This window comes from Panthera onca, chromosome A1 (assembly GCF_046562875.1).
Source record: "Panthera onca isolate mPanOnc1 chromosome A1, mPanOnc1 haplotype 2, whole genome shotgun sequence".
Taxonomy (NCBI): Eukaryota; Metazoa; Chordata; class Mammalia; order Carnivora; family Felidae; genus Panthera; species Panthera onca.
This window is the reverse complement of record NC_138339.1, coordinates 59,237,602-59,252,333: the sequence shown is the minus strand read 5'-3', so window position 1 is coordinate 59,252,333 and position 14,732 is coordinate 59,237,602. Positions and strand designations below refer to the sequence as shown.

The 14,732-nt window shown below is 44.8% G+C and overlaps 1 protein-coding gene across 3 annotated transcripts in view; it reads left to right on the top strand.

The window, feature by feature from the left end:
* SLIT3 (slit guidance ligand 3) overlaps nucleotides 1-14,732 on the top strand; it is a 687,161-nt gene that overhangs the window by 486,476 nt on the left and 185,953 nt on the right. For all 3 annotated transcript variants that reach the window (XM_078446678.2, XM_060634984.3, XM_060634985.3), the window contains exon 5: nucleotides 6,038-6,109. In XM_078446678.2, coding sequence (XP_078302804.2) covers nucleotides 6,038-6,109 — 72 coding nt within the window. The remainder of the gene's footprint in view (nucleotides 1-6,037; nucleotides 6,110-14,732) is intronic.

The following is a 14,732-nucleotide window of genomic DNA, read 5'->3' as shown; positions in this document are numbered from 1 at the left end:
ACAAGCTCCAGGAGAACAGAAACTTGGTTCCGTTTGCGTCTGTGCCTCAACATGTGACATAGAATAGCATACAGTAGGTGCTAAATTTATTTTCTTGTTGCGTGAAGAGTCTGAGCTGACATTTAATCTGCCAATCGTAGACATCTGAATGGTATGATTAGGACTTTTCTAATGAGATTGTTGGAGAAGGCAGAATGAAAGGAGCTCTTACTGATTGATCTCTTTCATTCAGTGACTTTTTAACATCAAGGAAACAAGCACATAAACTGGTGTGATGAAATATTTAGAAACTAATTGGAGCAGTGGAAAATAAGTTTTTGGTCATGTTTTGGTTTTCTGTCCCCCATTGATACTTTGATCCTCTGGATCCCTGAGGCAGGTGGAAGTTCTTTCAGGATATGGTTCAGTTTTTCCATCATAATCTCTCTTGGACAAAGGATACCATTGACTAGACACCCAGCCAGAGGTACCAGGACTTCTCAGCTGAGACATATGCTTGGGGCTCACCTGGTTTTGACAGTGACCCAACTGAAGACATACAATCTTGCTTATTAAGATAAATTGCCTGCAGAAGAGATTTACCTTTTAAGATAAATCCTCCCCAAAGTTCACACTGTAGAATCCCCAGGGAATAATTTTTCCTGCATGTTTGTCCCTCCCTCCCACTGTATAAAATAAGGTAAGCAAAACAACATCTTTCTCTTCTGTTCTGAGAGCAAGAGTGATAATGTCACAGTTACTATAGGAGTTGGGGCTAGGGGGAGCAGGCCTTGTATAAGAAGGCAGCAATTGCGAGTACAAGAACTTTTAGACTCACGGATTATCCATCAGAAATGTTTTAAATCCCTAAATGAGTTTTGATTGATACCTACTGCATCAGTGGGCAGGTTTCCTCCTATTAGGCAGTGAGTGGGAAAGTAATTTTAATACATACTCAGGCCAAAGAGAATCAGAATAGTAATCCACTTCCCTGATCTCAAATCCAATAACGGTTCCAAATAGAAATGCTTTTAGATCATCCCCTCATTTACTTTGGCTAATCAAGGGTTGGTAGTTTTTTTGTTTTTGTTTTTGTTTTTTTCTTTTTTAAGTTACTAAAAAAGTGCCTGTTGGTCTCAGTGCAAGGTCTGGGAAAGTAGACAAAGAAGGCATCAGATTGCATTGTTCTAATTTCCTTTGGTCACTAAGCTTCTCCCTGTGGCCTCCTGATCTTTGGTCCTGGATATGTCATCTTTCATGAGTGATCTTTTTTTTTTTTTTTTTAATCTTCTGAGAACTTCCTGAATCAGGAGAACTGTCCTTGAAGCCTTCTTATGAATGCTTTGAGATGGATCCCTTGGGTCCCTTTACTGACTCTGGCTCCCATCTCCTGCTTCTTTAGATTTTGCTGATAAAGGTCATGACTGGGAACCTCCTCAGCAATCTGTCGTTGAGTCTTGGAGTCACCATGTTCAGCCTTATGGAGAGCAGGCAAAGCCCAGCAATTTGTATTTCTCTTGGGTGATCCCTAACCAAGGACTGTCTGATGCAGGGCTACAATGACCCAGATCCCTTGGTTAGAGACAAGGCCAGGACTTTACCTAACTGACCTATAATTATTTCCCTTGTTCATCCTGCTTCCTGCATCCTTTACTAGTCTCTCCCAGGATGCAAGTGTGAATCCATCACTTGGCTAAGTGTCAACTTCTTTGAGAGCCCAAACTGAGACAGACCTTCTCTCCTGAATCAAGCTCTCCTCTTTCATTCAAAAGACTCTAGAATCAAATAGAGATACTCCTGTTTAGATGATAGATGAGGGAAACTTCGATCCCTCGCTCAGATTTTATGGAAAGAATATTAGTTAGCATTTATGTGTTTTATTCTTTGCATAGTTGTAGGCATATATCCTGAAGAGGATGATAAAGGATGTTTTCGGCAATGTAAAATTCAGGGCTAACTGGGCAGAAAATCCAAGAAATAAATGCAGCCATTCGTTGAATGCCTACAGGATTCCAGGTGATTTGCAAGGTGCATATATATCAATTCCTTTCATCCCCATGATTAACCTAGGAAGTCAGTAAAGCCCCTGCCCTAAAGATGGGGAAACGGAGGCATAGAGCATTTCAGTACCTTGCATGATCATACCGCTAATAAGTGGCCCTCCCCACTTCAGAAACAAGAATTCACCAAGGTTGGGGGAGCTTCTGAACCCCTTCTGGTACATTCAGAATAATTCAAGGTTGATATCTAGGAACAAATTTCACCTCCCACAAACTGCCATTTAACACAGACAAGACTTCCAGGTAGCGTGAATGTGACTGAGACCAGTGCATTGTCCCCACTGAGCAGAGGAAACTGTTTTCCTGCTTCTCGCCTTGCCATCTTCCCTGGTAAACATGGGGTGGGCAGGGGTGGGGGTGAAGGTAGGGACTGTCATTCACTGTTGCTCTGAGAACAAAGCCTGCCTGACATTGCAGAGAGAGCACTGGGAAGCATTTCAAAGCTCCACTGGAACTAGACAACCTTTCAATCCATTTATCAAAGTGTCTGCAGTTCCCGTTTCAAGGTAGATGAAGCAATAATAAATTTGCGAAGAAAGTTAATCTGTGTCCAAAGCATTTTAGTAAATTAAAAAAGGGGGGTGCTGGCTGGAAGGGGGATATATTGGTGCTTGCCAACTCCTATTTGACTTACTGTCTCCTTAATAAGTCCTCTTTGGTCTTGTGTTTTTGGATGGAATAATCCCTCGGTTAATCATTTTCCGGAAGCAGGAAAATGCACTTTAGCTAATGCAGTCCTCCTTTCTTTCAGAGTCCTAATTATTTAAAAAGGCATCCCAATCCATAGCCCTACTGCCAACCAAGAAAACCTTTCCCACCAGCCATCTTCCTTTATTTCCCCCAGAAAAATTCAGCACACGCCCCTTACCCTCTCACTGTGCTCCAGCCTCATACCTTATATCTAATGTTTTTTTTAAAAAAGTTCCCTTTCCCTGGTTATTTCTGAACATTTTCCCTCAGGAAGGGCAAGGCACTAAACCCCCAGCAAGCAATTGGCCGGAACTAGGCTCTTGGGCACTACGGATAGATTTTGTTATTTTTACTTAAGTGTCAGCTGAAAATGGTGGCTCTTGTGGCTCTCATGGGTGGTGCTTAGCAATAGCTCCATGCTCTGGCATCACGCTGAGATAAACACGCTATTAGGAGCCCTCACAAAGGCCCCAAGATAATTGTGAAGGGACAGTTACCGAAAATGAAGCACCCAGCCCTGAACCCTCCTCCACGCCCCATCAGTAACACCATTAGAGCTGTCAGTTTGTCAGCCCACTGGAGGTATTTATGAAATCAATATACAATCCTGCAGATGGATGGCAGTGGTATTGTTAGCTGGAGAACAGAGGCTCAATGGAAAATAAAATTAATAAAATTTACAAGCAGATTGTCATGGGGAACAGATAAATTCCCTACAATCCACTGTTTTCCTCAGTTACAGCAGGAGGAAAGCCATGGCAAGGAGGTGGAAAGAAAGCTGTGCTTTTAAATGGGGTCCCTTAAACTGGGAGCAAGACTGGGTGTATTTCCAGCAAGAAAGTAGTGACCAGAAACCCGAGAGGCTGCCCCGTGCAGTTGCAGGGTTTTGCCTGTGCGATGGCTTTTGTGGAACGTCTCTCAGGAGGTGGGCCAGATTTTTCAGCTAAAATGCTGCTCTCCTCTTTTCAGCCCACCATATGGCAAGTTGGAACCTTTATACAATTGTTATTTCTTCAGGATGTTTGAGGCTACATGTCAACTCATTAAACTCAAAGGCTACATTAAACTCAAAGGGTTAATGCATTACGGGAATAGGTGCCCCTTCACCTGGCTTCCAGACATGGTTAGAGCTGACAGTCCAAACCTCTCTCCTGTTTGCTTCCCCTGCCCCTGATTTTGATCATTCCCCCTTGGCCGGCACAGCGGCCTGAGCTGTTTCCCAGAGTGGCTGAAGATAGCGGCCAAGCCTGGGAGGTTAGTGGGCAGGGGCTCACTGTCCTGGAGACCAGCCTTCACCTGGCAGAAAAGACTAGACCCATTGTGGTTGCTGGAGCCTTGAGTACAGCCCAGATGCCTGGTGGAAATTGCATTAGTCAGATGACAGGACCTGCACCCCCTTCCCCTGGAGTCTGATGGAGAGCAGAGGAGTGACCTTGGTGAACCTGCCTGACCTCTGCTGTCACCATAGGCTTTGTTCGGTGCCCCGACTCCAGGCTGGAGCCCTGCTCATTGAATCAGGCCTGGCGGGGGGAGCCTGCAATGGGGCTCCTTGTGCATCTAAATTTATTTACACCGTTGCAGACAGAGGAAACTGGATTTGAGATGGGGAATACCCTGTTATTCAGCCCCAGAAGCCACTGGTAGTTATATCTGCACCCTACCCCAACTCTGAGCCTTGCGTTGGGGCTTAACAGTGGCCCCAGACAATCCCCAAGTGTCTGAAACTCCAGTCACCCACTCAGAGTGTGGTAGCTCCTCTCAGCAGGTGAGAGCAGGAAAGTGATGCCTCTCTTCTGCTTTCTGTTTTTCCTCCTGCCCCTTCACAAAATGTTAATTTAGATGGCCTAAGTTTCAGCGAAGGATGGTTGTCTGACCTCTCTTTATTTGGAATCCTTTTTAGCTTTTGATTAGGTTCCCGTGGAAACCTAAGTGTAGGAGTGTCCATTGGTACAATCTCCCTCTAGGACGACTCAGCAGTTAAAGACGTTTACCCTGTGACCCAGCACATGCTCCTTATGGGACTTTATACCAAGGAAGTGGCCGAACAATTGTCCCAAAAATGTCTGGGGAGGAAAACCCATCCTCATGTTTCCTTAAATGGCAAATACCCAACAATGTGGGATCACATAGCCCTCTATACAATTGGATGATATACAGTGATTAAAAATGTTGGCATACATGTACTGTTAATGACATGAACAGATGTTCTCAATATAATAAGTGAAAAAAGAGTTTATGACTGACTATATACTATGAGATCATATTGTGAAATTTATACGTATTGCTGCTAATTGGTAACAGTGGTTATGGTCTGGGTAGATGATTTTGTACCTTAATATCTAAAAGTTTTTGTGTTATTTTTAAAATAATTGAGATATATATCTGTATCTATAGATACATGTCTGTATGATTGATATGTATGTATATGTTTGTGTGCATGTGTGTAGAGACACGCAGTTATGACTGATTACTCACTGAAATCCCAAGCAAGCTTGGGGTATGAATGAAAACAAGTGTATGTGTTTGTTTAGGGGGAAAAGGGGGAAGCAAAAAGGAAAAAAAGCTGCATAGGTCTTAGGAAAGGAAACTGAGGCTTTGGGGATTCTTAAAGAGGACCCTGGTACGAGACCCGGGTTTGAGCCAGCTTCAAGACCTGACACTTTGTCCCTTACCTTTCCTCCTCAAAGCAACACATTAGCACCCTTAATGCTAGATGGGGTGCCCATGGGACCCCCATTTTGGACAGGTTTGTGCAAATGCAATTTGAATTCACCATGGCTGTCACTTAGCTGATCTAGGAGGCCCCCAGGGTGTCTGGGTCTCTAGAATAAACAGAGATGGTCATCCCCCATCAGAAAATCAGGGTTGCCAGGTTCCCTTCCAATCCCAAATGACAAAGGCAGAGAGTCCCTGAGAGATGGAAGACTGAGTGCTGTTGACCCTGAAGTGGGGGAGGGACGGCCTGGGGAAGGGGGGCCAGGGGTCTCTCTGGGAGGTGGCAAAACAGAATTGGGTGCGGTCTGTGTGCAACAAATAACCCAGCGTCTTGGCTCGTGGCCTGGAGGTGCGAGACCACCCACAGAGCCCGCCCTGGAGGCGAGCTGCTCCCGCCTGGTAACCATTTCAGCAAAGGCCATCACTAGAGGAACAATGTGAAGGCTCATAGCAGCCTGGGGCCTGAGACTAAACAGTGCCTCCAACACTCCTGACCGCAGAGGCAGCCTGTGAGAGGTTTTGTTGTCATAATGAGATGCAGATAAAGCCGGGCCTTGGTCGTTAATGCATGTGCCTCTTCTCTTCTTGTTTAGAGATCTGAGCGAAAACCAGATCCTAGGGATCCCGAGGAAGGCATTCCGTGGCATCACCAACGTGAAGAACTTGTAAGTGATGTTTTTTTGGTTTGGTTTTTTTTTGGTTTGTTTTTTTTTTTTTTTTTTTTTTGCTTCTCTACGGATGTGGCTTTCTGGCCAGAACAGGGGTGAGGGACGGGACAGGAAGGTGGTGTCACTGTGCTATGTGCTGCCTTGGTGCAGACGCCTTTGAGACAGATTGAGGGATGTGCCTGAGTGGTTTCCAGGGAACATGCATCAAGTGCACAACAGCTCCACAGAATCCTGTTCCTCTCTGGTTTTTCAGCCCCAAGTGTGAGCACTAGAGTCCCGGACCTGGGTCAGAGCTTGGCCTACAGTAACTCTATGGCCTGGGGCTCTACTCAGCTCTTCCCAGGGTCATGATCTTCTGCAAAATGGGGATGATATTCTGGTGGGGGTGTTGATGCCAATGAGAAAGTGTGCTTAGTACATAGTAAGTGTTCCATAAGTGGGAGCCTTGATGATCATGACCATGATCCTGATGGTAAAGGGGTGGCTGTTACTAATAAGATATTGGAGAGGGCATTGGCACTTGTGTCCCAGGCTGGTGGGGAGACATAGCCAGATCCACTCACCGCACTAGGTGCTTGGTTTTGGGGGGTGTTTTTAGTTTTATTTTGAAGTAATTATTGATTCACAGGAAGTTTCAAAAATACTAGATAGGTCCATGTGCCCTTTTACCCCAGTTTCCTCCCAATGGTAACATCTTACATAACAGTATGATCTCAAAACCAGGAAACTGACATCGGTACAATCCACAGACCTTACTCTTCAGATTTCAGAGTATAACACACACTCATTTGTGTGTGTACATGCACATGCAGTTCTGTGTAATTTTATCACGTGCAGATTCTTGTGCCCATTGATAGAGTCAGTGCAGAACTATTCCATCACTACATTTTTTTAACCTGCCAAATAACCCTTGCCATTTTTTGTCTGGTCTCCACTGTTTGCTGTTTAACAGTGAATCCTGGACCATTACTTTCACAAGGAGTGTGCCTTTCAAGTTTTCCACCCATACCACTGTGTTCATGCGTTTAGAGCATGTGTTGGGAGATGGTTTGTCTGGGCAGGCATTTCTGTCCACTGGCCTCCTACGCAGGCTCACATTCAACTTGAGAAGTCTTGGAGGAGGTTTCTTTAAAACTAACTACTTTAGCTATCAGCTTTCCTTATAAGGACTGCAGGGATATTAGTGTCCTGGGATGCTGATGATGGCTTCCAGATACAGGCTACCTGCTTCCCCTGTCCCTGAGAACTTACAGGAAAGCCTTTGGTGTTTAACATGCAAAGTACACAAGAGGGCAGAGGCATCTCAAGGTGAAGGAAGCCTAGGGCAGAGAGGACTTTGCAAGGGGATCCCACATAGGAAACTTCCCACTGCTTCATCTGGGGGCATTTGCCCAGAAGCAGGAGAGAGCAGGGTGGAGCAGACAAAGCCATGGAGAATGTGACTCAACATTGTACATATAAACCAAAATTAAGAGGTTGTGCTAATTAGCATCCCAGAAAGGCAAGGCAAGAGAGGAACTTAGAGATCCTCTAAAACCCCACAAGTCAACAGTGAGAAAATTGAGGACCAGGAAAGGGCAGTGACTAACTCAAGTTCAATAAGGTTCATGATGGTTGAACCCCAGATTAACATTTTACATATGTAAAGTGGTATATCTGTTCTGTCTCATGGCTCTGATTTTAAATGGGCCAGTTAACAACAACAACAACAAAAACATTGCAGTGATGTGTAAGCAGGGCTGTGTAATTACCAACTTCATTTTTGGTTCTCAAGAAAGTGATTAAATCTCATAGTGGTCCACGATAGTTGTTGAATCTGGGGGTTGTTGTTGTTTTCCTGTAATATGTCTAACTTCACAAAGGCCTCAGGAGCTCAAAGATTCAAGATTCTGCAGACACAGATTCCTGAATCACTCAGGAACTACTGTCAGACCCTCCTTCTCCAGGCCATGCATATATTTGTTACTCGAAGGCCTGAACTCAGCTCTGATCTTCTCTTTTATTTCTACCCAGTGTCAGCGTGTGGTCCTGGGGCGAGAGGAGGGGCAAATAAACCCACTGCTCAAAGGATGAATTAGCCAACAGAACTAAGTGTGTGTGTGGGGGGGGGGGGTGTTGATTACTTTATACTTCTAATCAATTTCATCAGGATACATTTATTGGGCAGAACCTATAAGACCCAAAAGTATAATTTATATTCTCAGGTGGCTTATGGTAAAACTAGGGAGAAGAAACACATGTGTACAAGAGAGTTTTTAGTGATTTAACATTCCACATGAAAATTGGCAAATGGGGGGAGAGGCACCTGGGTGGCTCCGTCAGTTAAGCATCCAACTCTTGATTTCAGCTCAGGCCATGATCTCAGTCGTGGAATTGAATGAACCCTGAGTCGGGCTCTGAACTGAGTTGGAGCCTTCTTGAGATTCTCTTTCTTTCCTGTGCCACTCTCCCCCTACTTGTGCATGCTTGCTCTCTCTCTAAAATAAAAATTAAAAGGGTACCTGGGTAGCTTATTTGGTTAAACGTCTGACTTTGGCACAGGTCATGATCTCACAGTTGGTGGGTTCAAGCCCTGCATTGGGCTCTGTGCTGGCAGCTCAAACCCTTGAACCTGCTTTGGATTCTGTGTCTCCCTCTCTCTCTGCACCCTCCACCCCCACCGCTCGTGCTCTGTCTCTCTCTGTCTCTCAAAAAATGAATGAATGTTTTAAAATATTTTAATAAAAAAATTAAAATTTAAAAAAAAAGAAAAAGAAAATTGGCAAATGAATGGCCATGATGCATAGTAAAGGCTTGAGAGCTCGGAGAAGAAAAATGGCTTTAGGGAGTCTAGCCTAAAGGTTAGAAACATAGCTTTGGCAACCTGATAGATCTAGGTCTGATTTTCAGTTATTGTGCATACTGAGTCTATGAACTCAGGCATATTACTTGATGCTTCTGAGCCTAGATTTCCTCACTGTAGGATGAGGATAAGAATTGTACTTAACCTCCTAAGGTTTTTGTGAAAGTTAACAAAATAATGAGTATGAATAACTTAGTACTATGCTTGGCACATGGGACATAAAGTTCTAGCTACTGTTACTGCTGCATTTCTTTGTTGCTATTATAATTGTAAAGACTTTACCTGGGCCTAAATGATGATTGGAATTCACAAAGTCAACAAGGCAAATAGTATGTGCAAATACAGAGGTAAACCTGTATAAGGTGTATTTCAAGGACACAGGCAGAGCCATCTTGTGGAGGTGCGGGATTGTGAGGCAGAACAACAGGTGATAAGATCAGGAAGAGTTGGCAAGCCTTGCCTGAAAGGTATATGGATTTTAGATGTAGGTACTGAGAATGTAGATGGCTTCCAACACAGGAAAAGTCATGATGAAAATATTTATTGTGGAAGAGCAGCCTAGGATGGGAAGAGGTGGAAAAAGGAAAGGCTGGGGGCAGGAGATGAGGCTGAGTCCAATGTAAGGGGTCAGGGCTCATGCTTGTAAAAGAGAGCAGTCAGAAGTGAAGGAGGAACCAAAGATGCCAATAGGGGCCAAGTCAACAGAAATGGGCAATCAGTGAGGTATTAGTGGCTGGGGGAAAAAAACTAGAAAATGATGAGTTTCAAGCTCAGATGATACAAGGAATGATGGCAAAGCTCCATAGTCATTCATCGTTGCAGCCATCAAAATGTTTTTTGAACCTACTAAATGCCAACTCTGGGGGAAGCCATAGGAAGTAAGATACAGAGATCTGTGAGATTCTTAGAGCTTCCAGTCCACGAAGACTGAAAGGCCAGGAGGAAGAGCCAGACATGAAGATCATAAGTTGGCTGTGAAGTGATGTCAAGTCCTTCCACGGGCTGTGTGGATGGAGCATCTTCTGTGTGCTTGGAAATTGGTGAGCCTGACATCCCATCCTCTTGACCCTGCTGGTGAAATGACTTTGGTCTTTGAGCCACAACCATGTCTACAGTCCCCATCTTCCATGGTTTTAATAAGAGGGATATAGGTGAAATAATCTTACAGCCTTAAGAGAAAATATCATGTGGGTAATTGGAGATATAGGAGCTGAGCTGAAGAGCAAGTTCAAGGAGGGAAAGCATCTGCCTAGAGGTGATAATTGAAGTTATACATTTAAATATGCATTGGTACATGTAAAATAGAAGATGCTTTGCAGAAATTAAGTTTGTATAAAACCTATTAAGGAAACACTCCTCCTCCTACCAGACCTCAATTACCCACATGTAGATAGTCTCTCTTGTGACAAATTTTAAATCTCAGGAATGTACATCCCTGTCATCAGTCTGTTTGAGAACCCCCTCCCATACCCCCGTCCCCAGCCTTCTCTACTGCCTTGTGTGAGCTCAGGGAATATAACACTGTTCTATTCCTTAAGTAACATAGGAATAGAAGATAAATTACTGGAATATCAGGCTACAAAGTGACAGTAATTGGGCCTAACCATGATACCATATGTTAATAATAGAAAGGGGGTGCCTAGGAGGTTCAGTCAGTTAAGCATCCAACTTCGGTTCAGGTCATGATCTCACGGTTTGTGAGTTTGAGCCCTGTGTCGGACTCTGGGCTGACAGCTCAGCGCCTCGAGCCCACTTTGGATTCTGTGCCTCCCTTTCTCTCTGCTCCTCCCTTGTCTCACACTCTGTTTCTCTCTCCTTCAAAAATAAATAAACATTTAAAAAAGAGAGAGAAGAGAAAGTCGAGGATTATCTACTTTTTTTTTTTTTATAATTCTGTAGTTTTGACATGGATTTTCTTTGCTTGTCCTGACATTACCCTTCAAGAAGGAAGAAACTGTGATACATCCATTTTCCAGATGACAAGATTAAGTTTTGATCAGTGTGTCATTTGGCAAAAGTCAGCAGACAACAGTTGGGCCTAGGCCTCCCCACCTACCCTATCCTTAGTAACAGACCCAACCAGGTTTTAGACACTGTCCATAGACCTTTCTGTCTACCCAGATTCCTCTCCCCTCAGCCATGCTAGCAACAGGAAGAAAGGAAAAGTAACCAAAGAGGCTGCTAGAAGATGAAGGCAAAGAGGCAGGTGTGCAGCTTTTATCAGAGCCAGAGGGCAGGACACAGGTGGTGTTTGAACCCAGTGGGAATGGGTGCTAAAGGGACTTGGCATCCTGCCCCAGACCCAGCCAGGCAGTGGAAGGAAATCCCTAATTGCTTCCTGCTCCTCAAGAGAAGGGAGACAAGGTAATTAGCTGGGGATACCACTCTATGCAATTACTAAAAGCTGGTTTTATGGGATGGTTCCACTCTGTTGCCTGTCTGGAAGAGGGAGAGGCGGTATATTTAAAGAGAAGCAGTCAGCTGGACAAACCGATCTGGAGAAAGAACTCTCAGAGAGACCGACCTGTAGATAGAGCAGCATTTAACACAGCAGTAGCAACTGCCTCCCGTTAGCAACTGCCTCCCGTATGCACATGCCATAACAGGTTACGGGACAAAGGCATAGTGAGGGAGAGAGATAATCAGGAAAACACAGAGATAGGGAAAAAGGAAGAATTGGGAAAAAACAGAGATGACAAGCCACAATCCAACAAAGCATAAGAAGAAAAAGACAAAATCCAGTACAGATTGTTGTTTTTTTTTTTTAAAAAAAAAAAACGTCCCCTTGCCCTATCTTTCTCAGCCGTTGTGTTTTCCTCTGTTTTTCAGTTTCTATTTGCGAGGACTCTGTAGGACATGCATTCCAGAAGGGAAAATCAATAAGCCCTGTCTCTGCCAGCTAGTGGAATTTGGAATTGACGGTTTCAAAACAAAGCTGGGCAGGCGGCCTTTGTGTTCTCTAGTTAGTCTGGGTTGCCGCACTGCCCGAGTCTGCCCTCCTGCTTCCTGAGATTAATGAGGGCTGTCTCCGCCCGCCCGGTGAGCAGCCAGTAATCTTGTGTGAGGGTGAGGGAGGTGTGTGGAGGGACATGAAGCACCCATCCGCTGGTAGCATCCCTGTCTGCGAATCTCGGTGACCATTCATTCTGTCATTGTGCCTGGAACAGAGTTCACGCTCCTGGTCATACCCTGCAAGGCTCTACATGGCTGGGCCCTCCCTCACCCACATCATGCTTCCTGTGCTCCGTTTCATCCCTTGAACAACCCAAGCTCCTTCCCTACATGGGACGCCAAGCCCTTGGACCTCTGTAGGGTCAGTTCCTTCAGATCCTATAGGTCTCAGCTTGAACATCACCTCCTCAAAGTAGCCTTCACTGACCCACCCAAAGCAGCTCCCCCAGCCCCCACTGTCCCTCCTCTCTATCCCATTACCCAGTTATATTTCTCCAGGGTACTTATTGCCCTCTGAAATTATCTTGTTCATTTATTTGTCAACCTGTCTCTGTATGTCACACAGAATGAACATGTGTAGGCAGGGACCCTGCTGCCTCTATCACCATGGAATCCCCAGTGCTTCAGCGGTTTGTGGCAGAGAGTAAGGTCGACTAAAATGCATCAAATCAATGTTTGTTCATTCATTTCTCAAGTATTTGCAGTTGACCTATTACATATAGGAAATCATACATGATCATTATAACATTTAATATGAAAATAATATTATAAAATAACGAGATACCATTCTTGTACTCCAACAACTCAGTCGGATGAGGGGACAGACTAGTAAATGAGCAGTTGCAGAACATGGGCCAAGACTCCATTGGAGGTAAGGATGAAGAGGTGGGAAAGCACCCAGACAGGCCTGATTCTGGCTTCACTCAGGAAGTGACATGAGTTGGGTCTTGAAGGATGAGTAGGAGTTCATGCAAGGGAAGGACTTTGCAGACAGAAGGGGAACCGCATGTAAAAAAAATCACCCACCTGTGCAAAGGCACAAAGGTGTGTGAAAGAGTTGAGGCTTGTCAGAGATTGACGGCTGGAAAACGAGCAACGGAGGCAGTGGAGAGAGATGAGGTTAGTGAGGCAGGGAGTTGGGGCCTGAGGTAGGGAGGACTTCGAATGTCATGATCCATAGCATGAGATCCATGGAAGGGCTTATAATAAGGGAATGGCAAGATCAGATTTTAATTTAAGAAAGATCATGCCGGTGACAGTGGGGAGGACAGACTGCCAAGGGGAGACTCAAGTCCAGTCACCTGTGGGGATACTTGTGCAGTTATTAAGAGATGACAGGGCCCTGAAGCTGGGCTCAGTGAACCCAAAGAGGGAGCAGCAAACTTCAGAGACCTGCAGGGACTGACTGGGTGGGTGAATTGAGTGTGTCACCAGGGCCTAGCAGGCCAGAGGCAGAGGCGGCTTTCAACACAAGGCATCTCTGCCAACTTGTACCCAGGAGTAGTGCCTGCCTCTTGTGAGGAAAGCCATGCTGCCTTTGGAAGGTGGGTTGGGAAATCTGCTCACAAGGGGGCACACTGATACTGCTCTATCACCTCCCCAAGGTACAGCCCGTTTTCCAGCCTTTCCTCCTTTGCATTCGTGGCTCTGAGTATGTCAGGTTCAGAAGTGCTGATGGAGGAAGTTGGACTGGACCCCAGTCTGCTAAGTGCTACCCAAATAAGCTGTCTTTAAAAAGGGATCAGGGGTTCCTGGGTGGCTCATTTGGTTAAGTGTCCAACTCTTGATCTCAGCTCGGGTCTTGATCTCAGGGTCATGAGTTCAAGCCCTGTGTTGGGCTCTGCGCTGGGCATGGAACCTACTCAAAAAAGTGGGGGAGGGTCATGGTCAGCCCACCTCCCTTTCTTCCTTCCCTTCATTTCTTCCCTTCGTTTCTTCCCTCCTGCCTTCTGTCTGCTTTTCCATCTTTCCATTCTTCCTTCCAACATTCATTGAGCCCATACCTTTACCAGACCTGAAGCAGCTCCTAGAAACAAAAAGATGAGTAAGACATTGTCCCTGTTCTTGACAGATTTCATCTTCAGAGGGAGGGAAACATATATAAATTCTTCCCTAGAGCACTCCTTCTTATCTGTTCCATGGCCAGCAATGCAAGTGCTCAATAAATACCAGTTGATTTATTAAAGTAAATCCACTGAAATGAGAAAAATAGTAGAAGACACTGGTGAATTAGATCCCATTAGTCTGGAAAAGATATGTTACTGGGTTGTTCAAAGGCAAGGAGGTGGTGGTGGTAAGTGCCCCGTCCTGGAAGTATACCTGGAATTGGCAATTGTGTAAGTGACAAGTAGAATCCCTTCCTGGCAAGATCACACAGCTTTATAGTCTGTGTTAGCCGTCCTCTATTGGGCTTTGCATATTTCTTATGCTCACTCTAAGTTATAACTGTCTGCTCAGTTGTCTTTCTCCTCCAATGGCCTGAAGCTATGTAGACAGAGAGGTCAAGTCTGTCTTGTTCACCGTCTGTTTGTTTGCAAGAGTCAGTCCTGTGCCCGGCACCTATGATAGGTGCTCAAACAATGGAAATGAATAAGTGGATGACTTTCAGAACAAAAAGACTCCAGCACTTGAAGAATTACTAAAACCCTGAATGAAAGAGCATGATTACATCTGGGAACAAAGAAAAATTAAAGCAAAGCACCAAGAACCAACCCAGAGAAACCCTCATGTTTTTTTTCCCCCTCAGGATAATGGAGCCTGCTATTCTGACTCCAGCACTGAAATTTACTATCTGGAGTATTTTCATTTGTGGATAATATTCTTTTT